The sequence below is a fragment of the Dunckerocampus dactyliophorus genome, chromosome 17 (genome assembly GCF_027744805.1).
Source record: "Dunckerocampus dactyliophorus isolate RoL2022-P2 chromosome 17, RoL_Ddac_1.1, whole genome shotgun sequence".
In the NCBI taxonomy this organism is placed as follows: Eukaryota; Metazoa; Chordata; class Actinopteri; order Syngnathiformes; family Syngnathidae; genus Dunckerocampus; species Dunckerocampus dactyliophorus.
Window position 1 is genome coordinate 18,757,060 of NC_072835.1, and position 19,832 is coordinate 18,776,891.

The 19,832-nt window shown below is 44.0% G+C and overlaps 1 protein-coding gene across 2 annotated transcripts in view; it reads right to left on the reverse strand.

The window, feature by feature from the left end:
• The window catches only part of LOC129169888 (proline-rich protein 36), a 40,996-nt gene extending 22,914 nt beyond the window's left edge, over positions 1-18,082 (reverse strand). The window contains exons 1-3 of one of the 2 annotated variants that reach the window (XM_054756808.1): positions 17,631-18,082; positions 4,673-8,317; positions 2,021-2,092 (exon numbers count right to left, since the gene is read on the reverse strand). In XM_054756808.1, coding sequence (XP_054612783.1) covers positions 2,021-2,092; positions 4,673-7,584 — 2,984 coding nt within the window. In that variant the 5' untranslated portion in view covers positions 7,585-8,317; positions 17,631-18,082. Of the gene's footprint in view, positions 1-2,020; positions 2,096-4,672; positions 8,318-17,630 lie in introns of both variants that reach the window. The other variant, XM_054756807.1, reaches the window with a different exon arrangement.
• Positions 18,083-19,832: the final 1,750 nt, after the last annotated feature.

Sequence of the window (19,832 nt, forward strand, 5' to 3'; positions counted from 1 at the left end):
CTTTTTATATATATTTCTGTATATTTTTCCGTAAATGGGTCTAAATGGGTCAAATTGGTACTTTTCTTACCTCTGTCAAAACTAAATCCCCTCTCACTCGCAGTACTACAAATCCTCAATTTACTGCTTCTCATTCACGTCTTTCTCATCCTGTTGTTCCACTCATCTACACCCAGTCCCGTCATCCTGTTGCTTAAGTAAATCACGTTTTATGTACGGCATCAACAAATCATTGAGTGTGTATCCGAGATTATGTCACGATACAATCATTTACAGTAACTAAGATGCTGGGAATGATTACATTTGTTTGCTAATCAGACTAATGTCAGAGACGTTCCGTAGCTGGAGGAATCATTTATATTCGCGTCCCTGAGTAATGAGTCGATGAGCGCGCTGCTAAATCTAATCATGGAGCACAATCAGTCCGAGTCCTGTACCTGCCACCTTTCCCCCAGACTCACAGTTAAAAGGATGGATGATGAATCCGGAGCTGTTCATCGTGTTGTTGTTGTTGTTGTATGTTCTCAGATTTATGACTTAGTTTGTCTCACACATATTCCCTCTGAGGTGTCGAGGTGAAAGCTTCAATCACCAGACTCACAATCAAATTACATTTGTGCATGGTAGCCCTGTGGAGCCAAGCTTTCTTTTCTTTACACTGCTTTGTTCCACATTAATACTGACAACACTGCATTCATTTTCATAGGTATACCCGTCACGTAAACTATACTCAACAAAAATATAAACGCAACACATTTGTATTTACTCCCAATTTTCATTAGCTGCGAGATCTAAAACTATGTCCAGCGAAGGCCTCTATCTCTCTCTCTCGCTCTTCCTCTCTCAAATATTGTTCGCAAATCTGTTATAAATACAGTTAAACTGCGCATTTTGGAGTGGCCTTTTATTGCGGCCAACCTAAGGCATCCATTGATCCAGTGATTTCTGTCGCCTAAGTGCTTCCCTTAGGTCACTATTTGCCATTTTTACTTGTCACACAAGTGAAAAAAGAAGTTAATCACTGTAAAAATGTGAAAACAATCACCTTTATTTTGATAACAACTTCCGACAAATCACTTGAAAGCGAGTCCATTTACTTTGCGTCACCCTTGATGAATGGGTAGGCTAGGACTTTTGGAATGCAAAAAAGCCACAAAAGCCAAAAAAAAGCAACAACAAAAAAAATTTGGTTGAAATCCACTTTGCATAACTGCAATTTTAGAGGTTCCACCGTATTTGCATAATTTGCTTGGCCAGTCAAGTGAAAACATTCAGACATCCCATTGTGTACATGGTGTAACTCATGAGCCGCTGCACACAAAGGGGTGAAAATTTGTCAAAACATGTAACCAGTGTTGCTTGTACTATTATTTTTCTGATAAATACACCACATGATGGCGCTGTTTGTTTGTTGGCACTAGCCAAAGTTTGACCCCATAAGTAGGACTGACATTAAATTTTTCATACAGCTCAATGCACTCTACAAAACACCCACTGCAACTTTAGGCTGCTTTGCCAATAACAACAAAATTTCTTAGGGAAATGTCTGTCAAATTTGAACAAGACCGGTTGAAAAACATGACTGCCATCACGCCTTGCAGGGCCCCATTTGACTAACACTTTGAGGATCTGTGTATTAGATGTATAGTAGCGTGTCTTCCAAAGCATTTTGACCATATGTGCAGAAAGTGCACAACTTACTTGTGTTGTTGTCCACCTCATTAGGCCCTCGCGAGGAAGAGAGCCAAGTGTTTGTGACTATAATTTGACACAAACTTGGCAGTGAGCGCCGTCGCAGGTTCGACCATCGATACGCAAGCATGCTGTCACGCAAAGGAGCGACACATCCGCGGCAATAAAGCCATAAGACCCAATTCCTAAAAGTGATGTGATGCGCCATGACAGCGTGATGCACAATAACTGTGCACCAAGACACGCAATGTGCTCTCGTGGCCTTACAATGTAATGCAGGCATGCAGTAAATAACCAAAGACACACACACACATGCATCATTGCATACCTGTAGATAATGCAGGCACAGTCCCTGCAGGTCCCACAGTTCTCAATGTCCTGGCCGGTTCGGTAAGAATGTCTTCTGTTGAAAAGCACAGAGATGACATATCAGGGGTAAAAGAATGAGGTTCAGTGTGTGTACGTCTGTGTGCCCTTTACTGACTTAGGTGCATACACTCCTGCAAAAATTATCAATCCTCTCTGTGAAATCACCCCTGATGATTTTTTAATGAACACTAACCATACCCACTCACCCTCCACTCCTCCTCCAACTCAGGCTGTTACGTAACCCATGAGTCACTACATCACTCCGGGCATAAAATAATGCTTATGAGGTAAAAGTCAAGTCTGCATGCATTAGACCGATCCCTCATCACCAAATTCCTATGCTGGAGCACGCAAGAAGGGAGAAGCCACAGAAGTCTGCGTGGTGTTGTAGTGCTGGCAACGGTGCAAACTCCGTGATTCGGATTACACGCCTCAGACGCCTCTCCGTGGATACACATCCATCCATCCATCGTTCATCGCGCACTATGTTGTGGCGATAAGGCATTAGAGATGACTAAGAAGCTTACAGTAGATTAATTAAACGATTACAAGAGTCGTAAAGGGTTTACACTAAACAGCATCCGAAACCACCAACATGAGATTAAGATACAGATTTTTGGGGGGGGGGCAGTTGCATGTATGTAGGGCCGACATGTCATCAGTTGTTCAGCATCCTGGTTAGAGTTGCATGACTGACAGGAGACTACAAAAAATAATAAAAAAATAACTACAAATGCTCCCCCGTGCCTCCCCACCTCAATCTGCTCCCCTGCCGTTTTTGCATTCGGGTGCACACCAAGCTTGCACACTGTGTTCTGTCCATGCGGCGTCAGTGCAAGTTACTTACGATACTAGGCTAGGCTGTATACAGTATGTTTGAGCAGTATCACAGCATAGCTTAGGCACAACAACTGTCAACATGTATTATTATTCTCTTTTTGAATATCTTGTGTCTATTCTATTAAGTGAGCAACACTGCGGCAGAGTTTAGCACTGGCACCCACAACAGCAGGATGGTTCGTGGGTTCGGATCACAATTGAAGAGTCTACAGTATATTATCTATGATGTTTACAAAAACGTGTTTTGTGTTCATTAAAGACAAAATTCTCTATGATGTTTACGAAACCTGTCTGCAGTGTTCATAAACGTGTACATTATGTTGATCAAAGACTAACTCAACTTCAGTGTTGACAAAAACATATGCGTCAGTTTTGTTGAAGACTTGTGGCCAGTGTTCACAACCAGTATGTTAGGTTCACTGAAGACTCAAACTTGTCTCCAGTTTTTACAAAAACAAGGCTAGGTTTGTTTAAGCCTAAACTGTCTTCAAACATTACAAAAGCATATGTGTTAGGTTCATGACTTCAGTGACTTATGGTCAATGTCTTTTGAGGATGTAGTCGCTAAGTCCCGAACGTGCCACTGGGAAAAGACACTTTGGTTGATGTCGTCCATGTTTTTCAACCAATCTTGCTCAAATTTTACAGACGTGCATGTCGGTCCCTTAAAAGTGTGTACGAAATTTCATGGCGATTCGGCTAAACACCTCCAAATTACAGTGGATGCTTTGTAGAGCTCAGTGTTTTGTAGCGCTCATTGACTGATTTAATATTTGTCTGGAAAATAATAGCACAGGCTACACAGTAGGGGTGCATTTAAAAAAAAAGTCAGCCTTTTGTGCGCAGCGCTTCAAGAGTAGAAGCGTTAGCTTACACAAACATACTTACCATCATGTGAAATAATTAGGAAACTCCATTGGGATTAACTTTGTGTATGGTGCGGTCCATTCAAGACGAGGTTTATTTCAATGTTTACAAAAACAGGTAAGGTTAAGAAAATGTGACGCATGGATAGATGGATTCAAAGCTGTAATTTTTATACTTCACTTATATATGATTATCTTTGTGAGTGGCCCCGTTTGTTTGGTTTCCTTTGGTGAGAGTCGGACTTGAATGTGAGAAATTAGCTGTCATTGGCTAAAGCAGCAGGTACTTGGTCGCACGCTGGCGTTGACTTTCCACACTACCAGCATTTCATAACTTATGTATTCCGACTGAGTCTTAATGTCGGCTGCAGACGACCAGATGGCTCTTTGCACAACACATGGCCCTGAGGTGAGAGCCCCTGCTAGCCCTGGTTTACAGCTCCATTAGCCTGAGGCGTCCAGTCATATTATATTTACAAGTTCAAATGTGGGATAGTGCCTCGTCTGACCTCAGGCTTCAACACATTTTCAAATCTAGACTAACTCCTTGATTTAACCTTTGGATAAGTAAGGTTTGACACTATCGTTGATGTTAAATTCAGTGTCTGATATAGGATTGCAGAGACCAGCCACAATCCTGATTGGTTATGCTTTAGTTTAGCTTTGAGTCCATGTGTATATGTTCATGTGTAGGTGAGAAGAGTTAAGTAGATTGTACTATTATTTCATCGCCCAACCAGACTGAAATCTCTTTTATGTTAAAATACGCAATAGTAATTTTCTCGCATTGATGGTGTTTACTACCAAGTACATCTTGACTGATGATGGCATCATTTTTCCTAAGCAAGGTTTTCATGTCTGACAGTTCTGTTAATGTGAACTACTAAAATGAAATATTTCCTCACCCATCCTTCTCAGCCTCCTTCTTCTCCAGATCTTGAATGACATCCAGCAGGACCTTGATGGTATTCTGGCTGGTCTCCAGGACCCCCTCCAAGCTGTGGAGCTGGTTCTGCAGGCTGCGAATATCGTGCAAGGGCCCTTTGGGACCCAGGAGTTTCTCTGTCACTCGGGCCGGGTCCAATTTACACCTGGCCCCAGCTACTAAGCCACCAAGAATTTCTTGCACCTGTCTTAAAGTGTCAGCCTGGGCAGGTGTCAGGGACTTCTCCCCGGAAATGGCACAACCCTTGGCCCCAGTGCAGCCTTGCTGGTTTGGAGGGAGAGCATGTTGACTGTTGGGAGCGTTGGCTCCTGCACAAAGCATTTTGTGTAGTACCCCAAGCTGAGCCTGGGCTGAGCTGAGACAGCTGGGCTTAAAACAGGCCTTGGCGGGAGAGGATTGCCTTTCTCCCTTCATCACACAAACTGGCGGAGTTTTAGCCCTGTGCTTAAGAGAAGTAGCTCTCTCACAGAGCTTTGGTGTGTCCGCACATTTTATAGCTTCTTTTTTCTCCTTCTCCTCGTCTTTATCCTTCTCGTTGGCCTTGATGTCTGCCCTGAGCATGGGTGTTCGAATTGCAGTGCTCGGCGGATCATTCCCAGTTTTGCGAGGTGTGTAGGGTGGTGGTGGCGGTGCAGGGGGCGGGAGTCGAATGCCCCTCTTATCCTGAGCGTTCAAAGGGGCCTGAGAAGGAGGGGTGTATGGCGGCGCTGCTCGAAATGTTGATGAGTACAGAGGAACAGTTTTTGTTGGAGTTGCACAAGCGTTTGGATGATTGGGAGGATATGTTTTTACGAGTGGGGGTGGCGATATACATGTTAGTTTGGGAACGGGAGAGGAATAGGGCGCAATGCCTATGCTGACGGAGGAGGCATTTTGCAAAGCTTGACATGGGATGTTGCAGTGTGAGACAGTGTGTATGAGAGTTGCACAAGAAGGAGTAGCAGGGTTCTGGAGAGGCCCATGCGGACGGACAGGGTGTGTATTGGTGTAATAGGAGATGGAGGTACAAGATAAAGCAGTTTGAGTCACTATTGTACATGGTGTTAGATTTGTAGAGGGTGAGGTATTTGATGGTGGTGGTGGTGGTGGATGTGTTGCATTTGGAGCAGTGGTCTGGTGCATGGGTTCACATGGTGTCACATTAGTGGTAGTAGTTGGACTAGTGGTAAGACAGGTGAGGGGAGGTGACGATACCATGTTTGGGATAGGGGAGGTGCAGTTATGGGTGCAGCATGCTGGTAGTTCTGGAGACGGACTGGAGTGGACAAGGGGTGCACTGGTGGTCGCTGGTGGTGTCACATGAGTATAGTACGGGATGGGGTGTGTTAACACAGCAGGTGCAGAGCAAGGAACGGGTAGTGCCATGAGCGTATCTTGGGTGGTGCATGCTGGCTCCACTGAAGAGGAGCAAGATGGCTCAGTGCATACTTCAGGCGTCTGTGTTGGTGCGCTTGCAGGTGGGGGAGATGTACAGTAAGGCACAGTAGTTATTAGCGTGGAGGCAGAGTCCTCTAACACATTTGGTGGTTCAGAGTCCTCTAACACATTTGGTGGTTGAGGACTCTCCGATTTAATTTGCACTGATTTTGGTGTCTCAAGCGGAGTTGGAGAAGCACACAGGTTGTGTGGTTGTGTTTCCGATGGTGGATGGCTTGGAGGCAAAGGGCAGGGAGAGTCTATTTGTATATGAGTGGTGCGTTGTGCAGCATTTAAAGGTGGAGCTGAATCGGTGACGCTGTGTTGAATTTGGACTGTGGATTGTTTGTCTTTCAAAAGTGGAGTCTGATGTTGACCCTCAGTTTGACTTTGTGTAGTGCAATATTTTGAATGACCAGCACACTGAGTTTGAACTTGAGCGCTGCAGAGCCTGGTATTTGAGGTTGAACAGGGGCTCTCAGTCTGAGTGGGAGTGGTGCAGTAGTGCACTTCCTTTCCAGGATCGCTTGTCGTCCTATTCAGACGCTTTCGCCTCCTGACCAGTGAAGGAGTGACGCTTCCCTGCCGCTTGGGGCCATCTCTGCAGGATACAGAGGAAGAATGGGTTGGCTCAGTATTGTGAAGGACTGATGGAGGACAGCTGTGCCTGGAGTTTTTTGAGACAGCAACAGTTGATATAATGTCTGTCCTGGAGGATTTTGACCTCCGTTCTATCACAGTTTGATCTGCAGACCCCTGGGGACCATTCTGATCCTTGGACCCAGGCAGCTGCACATGATTGTGTGAAAGGTATTCGTCCTGGGAGTCGTGTTCATCATCACCATCTATGCCAACAGAGTCACCCAGACTGTGGCTACGTGTGTGCGTGGAAGAGAGAGACTTTTTCAGGCATGGTGAGGTTTGGATGGCTGTGCTGGTGCTGGGCTTTCGCGTCATTGGCAAGGTCAGGGAGTTAGTCTGTGGTGGTGCCCAGCATCGACGTGTGGGGCCTGGTGTCAGTGGATGAGGAGGGGCCCTGGCCAAGAAAGCAGCCACAACCTCTATAGTACTAGCCATGTCCCCACGCACTGCCCCCACCACAGATGTTTGACCAGGGAGACTGTCTGTGCGTGGACCATCCCTGTCCGCCCACGGCTTTGGGGACCTGCCACTGTGTTTGCGGAGAGGATGAGGGCTGTTGCAGTCTGCCAGCGACTTCTGATGGCTGTTGTTTTCTCCCGTTCCACTATTCCCACTGCTGCTGCTCCCATCCTCCAGGTCTTTAAAGCGGACCTGATGGGTGCGATTGCGACGCCTCTTGAGGCGACTTTCGATGTCCGGGGAGTCACGATTGAGCAGCACGGAGCGCACCGTCATGGTCCCAGACTTTTCCGCCAGGGCGCTCTTGCCGTTGGTTTGGCCCGTCAGCAAGTGGTTGGGCTCTTTGCTCACCATTGCTCTTGCGTCTCACTGTCCCCCACCATCCAAAGTCTTTGCAGGCAGTGCAGTTGTATTGTGATGGCCTGGTTGTATCAGCACATCACCAAGGCCAGTGACCTTCCATTGGCCTTATAGTTCTTAAAACCACAAATACACTTGTTCACTATTGGCTCATGCACTGCTTATTATCCCTTGTCTTTACTCCAAGGACTTACTTTGCAGTTAAAATTGTCCTCAAAAATAGACAGAATTATCATATTCACACAGTAATGTGAGGAAAGGTCTAAGGGAGGTGTAGATTACGGCTATATCGTAACCCAAAGAAAAAAGTCCTTTCTGTTCTACACATAAAAAAATAAATATATGCAGCATGAATATTATTTATCCTTTCGGCTTCCAAATTGCTGTGTTGCTACGTATATCCGTTTTTCTTTGCTCTTCCCAGCATATAAACCCTTGATTGAGCCAGGAAGATTACTACTGAATAAGCAGGGAGGATGCAACCTGTCCATCAGTTTTCTGTCCATCACATTAGTTGGACGACCTCTCCAACTGCCTTGTCCCCCAAGCCCGTAGCAGAAAGGACGGCCAAGTTATGGACAGGACCGGCCTCTCCATCATACCCTACGTCATTCAGCTTTTGTCGTTCTCACTTCCTTCGTTTTATTGCTCCCCTTCAACGCTCCTTTCTTCTCTCAGTCCTTCTTTCAGTGACTCATTTCCCCATGGTTCAATACAGTAGAAGCTCCTATAAAAACACAAAGGAGAGACAAAGGGAAGGTGTGAGAGACTGTAATTGTTCCCATATTATTGCATTTCCATTGAAACACAGCACGCTTGTTCTTCTGTATAATGAAGAAGTCATAAGGTAGGCAGCTATTTTAAAAATGCATGAGAGCCGGGACAACACAGAATGGAGGAAGAAGAGATCAATCAGCAAATGTAATGACAGGGTGGAGGTGGCAAAAGAAAAGGCTCAAGCAGTATGCAACTAATACAATGGAAAAAAGGGAGTTTGTAATTACGGCCCATTCACAGTGGCTGCGGGCGATACTTAAGTCTGTTTATGTATGTGTGCAATAATGTCATTGTGGCAGCACATGAGATGGCTCAATGCTACTCCCGCTCTGGGGTGCATGTTGTGACTGTTGTCATATTCCTCACATGCGTGTGTCGTACGCAATCTTTCCTTTCCGCCGTGTTCAGTAGTCGTCGTCAGCGGTGGCGGCACTTATGGGGCGCTTGATGATGTGCCATGGTGACACCCTCTCTGATTCATCTGCTCGCTGTGTGACAGTCTGTCCACTGCGCTCGGCTGTGCTTTCATCACTCCGAATCAGCACTCTGCTGCGGCCTTGTATATGCAACACTTCCATTTCCTGTCCATCCTGCTGGCACTCAAGACTTTGATTACGTTACCTCTATCTTGTTATCTGCAGCCTCGACCGGTAGCCTGTGATTACTGACGGGCTAATTCTCCGTGCCCCTCACCCCTCTGCTTTGTCTGTGGGTGGGGTAATTAGCAACTCCTTCACAGCTCCCAGGTTATTTCGGGAGAGAGAAAGAAACACCCGAGGGGATGCCACTTTTATTTACGTTTCTCTCTTTCTTTCCGCACCTCGCAAGGGGAGCATCTTTGTCATATCCGAGGCCCCTGTTTAAAAGCGCACTTGTTAGGATTAACAATGATTAAAGACACAGCCTCGAGGCGAAATATCAAGCGTACACACTCGGATGCACTAATGGATTTAGGAATGAATGATGGGATTTCTGTTTATTTTATGTTCTTATCGCCGCGGTGTTACACAGATGAGCCGCTTATGATGATTCACCTAGAGTACTAAATCATTCTGGGTACAAGGGCGAAGTATATGAGGAGCGCATACTTAGCAAGGTTAACATGATGTAGAGCAACAACGTTAATTTAATAGCAATAAGAGTAATTTGACCTCAGGATAGCTGCTTCACAGTCATGTTGATGGTATGATATGGAAATACCGCCTTTGTCATTGCCATGGCGAGTCACCCACTTTAATGGTCCATAATATTGCTGCAGCAGCACAAAACAAATCTTGCATCTGTGCAACATTACTTGTGTGTGCAGGGCTTTTGCATATCTGTCTTGTTTGTAACAATAATTTAAATTGTAACGTTATTGTTCATTTCGAACATGCTTATTCACATGCTTATTAATATGCCTATTAAATTAAAGGAACATTGTATATTTAATTTTGTATACCTAAACATGCCTGAAAAGGAATACGCAGCGGTTATTTAAACGTACCCCACCAAGTCAACAATTAGGGGTAGTCTGTTCACTTCCTGTGCTTAACATAGTACTATTTTCTAATAGGGAAAGAAAGGAATAAAGCCTGTTTGTATCTCAGTTAATTGTTTCCAGACCCGACCGTGATAAGTGAATTTCCATGAATTAGGATTCCTTCGTTATAAATAGAATATTTTTTGTAGCATAGAAAAGCAGTTTATGACCTTCTAAATACGATTATTTGACAATATTAGAGGTCGCATTCAACCACAAAACAGCATAATTTATTAATTAATGTATTTTTTTAAAAATGTCATCGTGTGAAGCCACGAAATTCGAACCATGATGCAGCGAGGGACTACTTTATAGCCTCCTCAATAAAATAAAAACAAAATTAAATATTGACAGAAACATTGTTTGAAGAATAAATACCTAATATGTAACAAATAATGACTTGTTAAATAATAATAAATGAATGAATTCAGAATAAATGATATCAGACACTATAGTGCTCAGCATTCTGCTTCATCCACATACCTTGTAAACGCTATACGTCTGTTCTGTTTCTTAAACTGGCTCATATTAATACATGGCTTAAGTTACTTACTCAATTTGTTCCATTCTTTTACTACACATATTGATATGCTAAAAGTATTTAGTGTTGTGTTGGCATACATTTGTTTTAAAGAACACTCCATATCTGTAGAAGGATCCTGGGAGCCACTAAACCCAATCATTCCTAAGTCTATTGACCTGGGATTTTCTGGCTTCAACCTTCTTGTCATAGGTGTAGTTTTTCCTTAATATCCAATATCTCTCAAGTCATCTTGCAACCTATTTAAAAAAAAAAACAAAAAAACAATTTCAACCTTCACCCTGACAGATTTTCTTCTGAGCACCATCCTCCAGTCACAGAGCCATTACCCTTACTCATTCTCAGTGGTGTCATCCTCATCCTCTTTCTATCTTTTCTCCATCTCGCCTTTTTTCGTATCACACATGTCACTTGAATCCGTCTTGCTCCTGCCGATGCAACAACGCAATTTTTACTTGTCCAAACAACACCCCTCTCCCACGTCTGCGCAGTTCCTAGCCCCTTGGTCTGCAAACCACCACTCCAGATAAAAAAATTTACGCTGACAATTTAATGAATGCGGACCCCGTTAATGGCACCCAGGCTCGCTCCTGCGGCCGAGGCCAGCCCTTCCCCACGTGTGACATTTTCATGTTGAGGTTTATTGGCAGACGAGAAATAAATCACCGGGCAGGAGGAAGAAGGTGTGCGGCCGCATAATGCCACAGTAGGGCTCATAACTCTCCAAGGTTATTATTTAAGCTTTACCACAGCCTCCTTGCTGGCTGCTTACCACTTCTTACTACTGATGTTATGAGGTCGTACCCAATATCCCTGTACAAAGCCGTACTGACTTACAAAACGTCTGGTTCAATTAATACACTTTACTAACTGGAAGGGTTTGACAGTCAATTAACTTTTGACATAAAGGCAAATGTGGTCCAAAAGTTGGACAAGAATCAAAGTTGACAAAACAGAAGATGAAGCTTCCCACTTGCGGTTCCACCTCCTTTTTTGGTTTTCAATGAAAAATACAAATTGGACGGACACACCTCGAGTTTCTATTTGTCATTATTTCTTAGGGGGAAAATGATTTGGAAACGCAAAATAATTAAATGCAGAACAGCCTCGTGGAAGAATCCTGTGTGAGTTCTGAGGGTACACTGTGATTCTGTTTACTTTACAGTGGAACCTCTGAAGTCGAATGTCCATAAGGTTGTGCGATGTGGAATTTCATCCAAAGGTTTCGGCAAAAACATGCCCCTAAAATATTGGAGAACCGTGACCATTTACACGTGTGGTGCATGTGGTTAGCATGTCTAACTCACAGCAAGGTGGTTCTGGGTTCGACTCTTGGCTTGGACAACTCCACGTACTCCAGCAGTCCAAATACTTGTATGTTAGGATAACTGGAGACTCTAAATTGTCCATGGGTGTGAGTGGTGAATGGTTGTTTATATGTGCATGTGTGTCATTGACTGGCAACCAGTCGCGAATGTACCCTACCAAAAGTCAACTGGGTAGTTTCCAGCTCACCTGCGACCCCGAGGATAAGCAGTAGACAATTGATGAATGGGAAAACTAGTTTTGAAATATGAACAAATTGCAAGTTGACCAGCATGCCAGACTGGATGTGATTGATTCTACTTCACTGTATTTTGCATGGGGAAAGTTATTTCAAAATCTGAACAAGTCAGAGGTTGAACAGCCTCCTGAAGCTGACTGAGTCGCGAAGATCCACGATGCGAAAGTTGTTGGAGTTGTAACAAACAGCGATGTTCAAGATTGCTTCCACGCTAGTAACCCACCTTAGGCCCTCACTGGATTCTTATGTTAAGAAAAACAACAAAAAACGTCAGATCATGTCGTCTCTCCACGCTTGGATTTGTCAGACAGCACAAAGATGAAGAGGAGGCAGCAGCTAGAGGAAGAGGAAGCAGAGGAGGTAGACACGTTTGGTTATATTTAGTGACGTTGTGAGACAAACTAAGAGGAGTCTGACCAAGTGGGAGGGCGCGGAGGCAGAGAAAGACAAGGCAAATAGAGGTTGGGGGTGGAGGTGTCAGGGTGAGGGGGGATCGAAAGAGGAAATGTCACGGCTCGGGTTCAGTGGAGTGGTAAATCAGGAGCATCAGCGTGTCAGGGCATTTAAGGAGGAACTGGAGAGGAACTGAGAAAAGCTATATGATCAGCGATGGGCCCAGCGAGCACGCTGTCGTCACAGAAATTTACAACCCTTGCGCACATGCACGCCTTGTGCTGCTCGTCTTGCGTTCGACTCCCCGAGATGTGCTTGCAGATTGTTATTTTGTCAGCTCAGCATTGCATGTGTGTGTGTGCAGCCTCACGGGAGAGGTGGGGTTGTTTTATTTGACACGCTACAATCGGCTAGCATGTTAAAATGCAGACCTGCAAGTAGGATAGAGCAGAGTGGGTAAGAAAGTCTAACAAGAGGGAACAACAAGGAAAGAAGAAATAAATAAAATGTGAGTCGTGCTCTTGAAAATCCATCCATCCATCTATTTTCTTAGCTGTTTATCGTCATTAGCGTTGCAGGTAAGCTGGAGTGTACCCCAAATGAATCTGGGTGAGAGGCGGGGTACAACCTGGACTGGTCACCAGTCAATCACAGGGTACATATAGACAACCATTCCCACTCAGATTCATACCTATAGACAATTTAGAGTGGCCTATTAGCATAACATACATGTTTTTGTAATGTGAGAGGATGAGTACCTGGAGAAAATCTACTCAAGCATGATGAAATGCACATTGAAACCCACATCAACTGACAGTGAGGTAGATGTACAAGCTATTACGCTATTATATCTCAGGGGTATAATGCAGAATTTTCTGTATATAACCAGAGAAGAATGAGGAGAGATCGGCCGCTGAAGACCATTGGAATAATTTCTGGTGTGACCGAAATTCGGGTTTGGTTACGACGAGATTTGTCAAATTCTGAGGCTATTTCCCCTCATTTTGGCATAGATGAGGCCACAAATTCTGAGATAAGCATGTTTCTTTGTTGTTTGCATTGTGTAACATTCCAAGTTTGCATATGGTAGAAACATCCTGATTTGTCAGTCAACGACAGTTTGAAACGTCCACTACTGACATCTGCAGGATTTAAGTGGAACCGCAATGGCTCAAACATACAGTGTCAGAGAACTTCAATTGTGGAATTTAAAAGCCTCATTTCTAAAACTTGATGACCAGCTTGGGCTGTGTTAACACTAGACTAGACACTAGTGGTGCCGTGCTCTTTAACATACGTTTTAGAAGCTTTTTGTGACACCAACTGGTAGAAAGAGCAACATAACACTATAATAACAAACATATTCAACCTAAGAGACCAAATTTTGGATGGAATAATTGTGTTTTATCATCATAAGATATCATATATCACAGACGCTTTCCAATGAGGTCATGACTTTATACAGTATATACTATTTGTTTTTACTGCAAAGCTTTTTGACACAAATGTTAGTGTGAATGCTATGTGAATTGTGCCACATGTGTGCACAAAGTATTTTTGTTGTTCTTCTGGTCTGGACCAGAAGAGTACCAAACCACAAATGTGAACATAGCCTTAGGGTGCACTCGCAGCAGGCCATTCGAACCGTGCTTGGCCACACTTAACAAAGAACACCTAACAAAAAGCCGAAAGTCAGGCATGTTTGACTAGTGACCTGTTTTTAATGATACTTGTGACCTGTCATAATAGAAAAGATTAAAAGGACTCAAAATCTAAGTCAAAGCCCACAGCATATGCTCCCGCACTCGCGAGTACATTTGTGTAAGCAATGAAGATATGTCATTTATTCTAAGTAATGTGATCACTCCTACCGCAAATTATAAATGACAGAACTTCATACATTGTGAGTGTGTCTGTGGGATTTTTTCCCCCATTAATCCAGACCAAAAACATGTTTGATGGGGTTAAAGGTCAAGGTTCTCAAGTTCTTCCACAGCAAACTCCGAGCACAGATGCCACAAAGTTGGAAGCACTTATCCAAAAAGTCTTACAAGTAAAATCCAGGGGCAACTAAGGGGTCTATCCCGACCCCCTGATTGATTAATTCATTGAAAAGTTTTTTGTGGCACATGCTTCCGACAATAAGCGCCTTTGTGGATGTTGTTAAATCCAGGGAATGTTTGCAACTAGATGGGAACATAGCGGAGCATTTAGCTGCTCAAAAGCCAAATGTTTCCCTCGGGCCTTTGACGGAGTGAAAAACAGAACTGTAAGGAGAGTGATAATTGGACCACTCCGGGTGAATGCTAATGACGCTGTGTGTCTGCTTCGTGTGTCTACACGGGCAAGTGTTTGCGAGCAACATCACTCTGAACATACGGGCGAACCAAATTATTAGATATTTGCTCGTTGTTTTCAGCCAAGGAGTTCAAATAGCATTTTAATTTGGAATCCTGCAAATAATGGATATCTGGAAGGCACTACTGCAATTTGGCTGAAGAGGTACATACTTGAATGCTTTTGTAGGATCTGCACATGCTGGTTGTTTATCTTACTTTACTGCCACACAATTTTATGTTAAAATTTTCACATTTGTCTACTCTACTTCTAAACATGTGATTAATAAAAATAACAAAATAACAGGAGGTGGAGTGGCAGTTGTAAACTCTAGTTTTCCTGAAGGAAGTCCAGACGGGTTCCAACTCTTTTGGGGTGTGAATGCCAGGAGAGATTTGTTCCATCTGTGCTTTGTGGACCAACATCCTGTGTTTGATATGAAATCCTCCATAAGTAGGCCAATAGATTGTGACAAGCATACTTTGACAGCAGTGAGTAAATGTTTGTGTGAAGGATATCCAAAGTCAGCATTGTTTACTTTAAACTGCAGATTAATTGTTCTTGTTGGGTTTTTTTTTTTTTTTTTTGCCATTTTATGCGCCAACCGTTGACATGCTACAATCAAAATTCCCAAACTAGACAGACAAGAGCAAGGCGTGCAGCCACAGCACGACATACACCGAATTACATTGAATACGAGGGTTCATCAGAAAATCGATAATAATGGTCAATTGAAGAGGTATCATTTTAGCAAAATGTTTATTATTGTGGGGCCGCACGGTAGCCTAGTGGTTAGCATGTTAGCCAGACAGTCAGGAGATTGGGAAGATCTGGGTTCGAATTGCTGTTGGGCATCTCTGTGTGGAGTTTGCATGTTCTCCCCGTGCGTGCGTGGGTTTGCGCCGGTTACTCCGGTTTCCTTCCACATTCCAAAAACATGCATGTTAGGTTAATTGGCGACTCTAAATTGTCCATAGGTATGAATTGTGAGAGTGAATGGTTCTTTTTCTACATGTTCCCTTCGATTGGCTGGCGACCAGTCCAGGGTGTACTCCGCCTCTCGCCCAAAGTCAGCTGGGGTAGGCTGCGGCATACTCACGACCCTAGTGAGGATAAGCGGCATATAAGGATGGATGGATGGTTTGCATCTGCTCTTGTAGCTACATAAATAAGGTTGCCAGGATATTAGAAACAGCTCTCAGGATGATGGAGTGCACTACAAACAACAACCACAATAATACATATTCTGTTAACTTAATGTTTTTGAACTGGGGGTTCATAAAAACAGTTCTTGTATTGGCTTGCATTTAGATTGTGAAGGTTGTGACTGGTTAGCCAAGTCTTTGTCCCTGTCCAGAAATATCCATAAGTGCATCATTCTACAATATATTCAATGTAAAGCTTCATATCTGCTTGTTCAAATTAAATTAAATTAAAAACATCACATTACATGACAGTACATTAACAGGGGCCTAGTGGTTAGCATGTTGGCCAAACAGTCAGCAGATAAGGAAGATCTGGGCTTGTATCTCCGTTTGGGCATCTCTGTGTGGAGTTTGCATTTTCTCCCACATTTAAAAAATATGCATGTTAAGTTAATTGGAGACTCTGAATTGTCCATAGGTATGAATGTAAGTATGAATGGTTGTTTGTCTGTATGTGCCCTGCAACTGGCTGGCAACCAGTCCAGGGTGTACCCCGCCTCTCGCCCAAATTCAGCTGGGATAGACTCCAGCATACCCCCGCAACCCTTGTACGGATAAGTGGCATAGAAAATGAATGAATAAATTAAATTAAATCAAACCTCAGCTTGGACCTCTCTGAATGCTTGTGTGGATTTACTCAGGGTACTCGGATGTTTTCCCACAAATTAATTGGAGACTCTAAATTTCCCACAGGTGTGCAATGCGAGTGGAAATGGTTGTTTGTGTGTATGTCAGTGATTGCCAGTCTGTGCCCAGTGATTGACTGGTAACCAGCCCAGGGTGTACCCTCTTGCCATACAAGTCAGCTGGGATAGGCTCCAGCTCACCTGTGAACCTGAACAGGATAAGCAGTAGAAAATGATTGAATGAAGAGATACCAAGTGAACCAACCCTCTAACAAAATGAGTGAAGATGAATTGCCTCTACATAGCTGACCCTTAACAGAGTCACTGATAAGATATATGGTGTGTACGCACGTGTAGGCATTTGTGTATTGGAGAGTGCATGTGACAAGAAACAAGAGAGTCGCGCAAAAAACTACTACGACCATATGTATTCTCATGAACAGTAATAGTAAATTAAATTATTTAAAGTGTATTGCCTATACCCACACACACACTTTTGCTACATTAATGGGATTCCCTTACTCAGTGCTTCCTCCCCCTCCTGTAACTTTGTGGATACCCCCGTTTTATAAACACACACAGACATTTATGCAAGGAGTGCTGGAATCTGCAAAGCTCTGCATCAATGGAGGCGTCTCACTCGTTGGAGCATCTCATAAAGCTGCACAGTCTCAGAAAATAACTCCCACATCTGCAATAAAGTCATCCCTAGTATCTCAACACACATACACGTACAATAACACAAACAAACACAAGGCAGGCAGGCTATGAGCACATGACCCGTCTTGTGGGAACAAATATGTGCATATCCGGACGCACACTTGCATAAACAAATGTGACATGCACTACCTTGCTCTTGTGCCTTTGAATAGCTGAATTACAAAATAAAATACACACACGCACAGGAAGTAAAAGATGCTAATTGTCAGCTGCACAAACAGGAAGGTGAACAAAAAGCTGCTACTTTGTGCGATTCTTTAACATCCTTCCTCAGCTTATCTCTGTGGTGATGCTGAAGGCTGATGGGAGATTGTCATACTCTCCCTCCATCAGGACGCAACTGAGTCACACATACCACATCTCTCCTCCGCTCTTCCCTCACGTCTCCTCCTCCGGTCCTCGCGTCCCGCTGGTGTTTGCTTTTTATTCCCGCCTCGGTGTCACTGCTGCCGCCTTCCTCTCGCCGTCCGCCTGATGTCTCCCCTCTCTCCTTTCGTCTTTGGTGCCGCGGAGTCGCTCCTCTTCACGTGGGGACCTTTGTAGCCATCCCTCGGAGCTGCCGCCTCGCGGTCTGAGCGCTTGCGAGTGGAAGTGAATGGACAGGAGGGGGAGCAAGACGACAAGAGTGAGCAAACAGGCAGTTATCCTCTCATGTGCTCAATCCCCCCCTCCATCACCACAATCACCATCACCGCCGCCCGCCTCCCTACTCCAGTCTCGCTTCTCTTTCCCCTTCTCCCCCTCTGCATCTCTCCATCCATCGTGACCTCCTCTCGGGTGTCGCCATGCAAGCCTCTATATCCTTTTAAAGCAAGGGGAGGGAGAGAAGTGGGGTGGGGGGAGGTGGAGCCACAGTGGGTCTAATTAAAAAGCAGAGTATGTACAGCTGCAGAGAGAGGAGAAGGAGGAGCAGAGCAAAGTGTGGAGGAACTAGGGAGGTGAAGGGTGGAAATGAGGGGCAGGACATAGTTTTAGGGGGGTGGGAGGAGTGCTGTATGAGGTGGGGGAAAGCTGGCAGGACACCAAGGTCAACCGGAGAGGAATGCAAAAAGACCATGCATAGAGGGCAGGGGAGGGCGATAAAGGAGGACAGAGATGGGAACAGACAGGTGGAATTATTTCATAGATATCTCCCATATGAGCAGGACCAGTGCCAGAGAAGCATGACCAGCAGGATAATAGAGACACGTGAACATAGCGACATCTCAAAGCTCACTTCAGTAGTCTCTTTTTAGATACCACATATCAATTACTTCCTTTTGTATGTGCATGAATGTGGAATAATTGTCTCCAAGTACTGAATTATTGAACTAAGTTGGGTTGAGTATCATCTCTTGTTGCAGCACAGCTTGCTCGTTTGACGAGAGTGTTCATAGTCGTTCTCTGGCCACAGCAAGCTTGGAAGAGGCAGGCCTGTGCCCGGCACCCCTGTGACGTGGATGTGTCATATATTTAAAATTATTGTTCCTCCCACCAGGTATTAATGATAACCACCACCTGGCAGAAAATAAACAAATAGACTCAAACTAATCCACAAAGCTATGTTAGGTTAATTGGCGACTCTAAATTTGCTAAAAAGGTATGAATGTGAGTGTGAATGATTGTTTTTATATATGTGCCCTGCGATTGACTGGCGACCAGTCCAGGGTGTACCCCGCCTCTCGCCCGAAGTCAGATGGGATAGGCTCCAGCATAGCCCCGCGACCCTAGTGAGGATAAGTGGCATAGAAGGTAGATGGATAATAAGGTACACTTTTTAGCATGCCCAGTACATGAAATCTAATTACTTACTACTCCTCCCACCTTTTATTAACGCTAGCCACCATCTAGCATTGCAGAAACACAAAGTCCACAAAGTCAAAGCCAGTTGCTCACACAGGCACACGCCCACTCACAGCAGACATGTAATTCAGTATTATTGATGCAATCACTCCTCCCACCAGTTATTAATGAATAGCATCATCTTGCATAATAGAAATAAATAGACAGAATAAAGTCAAAGCCCACAGTGTGCTCTATCACTTAGACATGGGCACATGAGTACACGCAATTTATGCATCATATGATTAACGGTATTATTCCTCACACAGGTTATCAATGATAGCTGCTACCTTTCATCATAGTAATACATTCAAAATAAGCCACAAAGTCAGGAAAGTTGCAGTAATGCAGTATTGTGTTTTGCTGTACAACAGTGCGAGTTCTGGGAGCGGGAATCGTGGCCAAGTCTGTCACAGTGAAAATGGCTAAGCGTGAGTGTGCCACTAGATCAGGATCAGGATCTTAAGCTAATCAATGATTCATTAGTCAATTAATCATATCATAAGGTGCATGCCAAATTTCATCACAATTTGTTCACAACTTTTAGCGATATGCCGATGTTACAAAGGGGATCTAGATCTTGACCATTAGTTTTTATTATTAGTACTCTGGTCATACTGAAGCTACACACCAAAAAATTATTAAGTTACATCTTTATTTCAACACCCTCCAAATGTCATCCAAATCCATTCACAAATTCTGGGATCTTTTGGCATTTTATCAAAATTCGTCATTT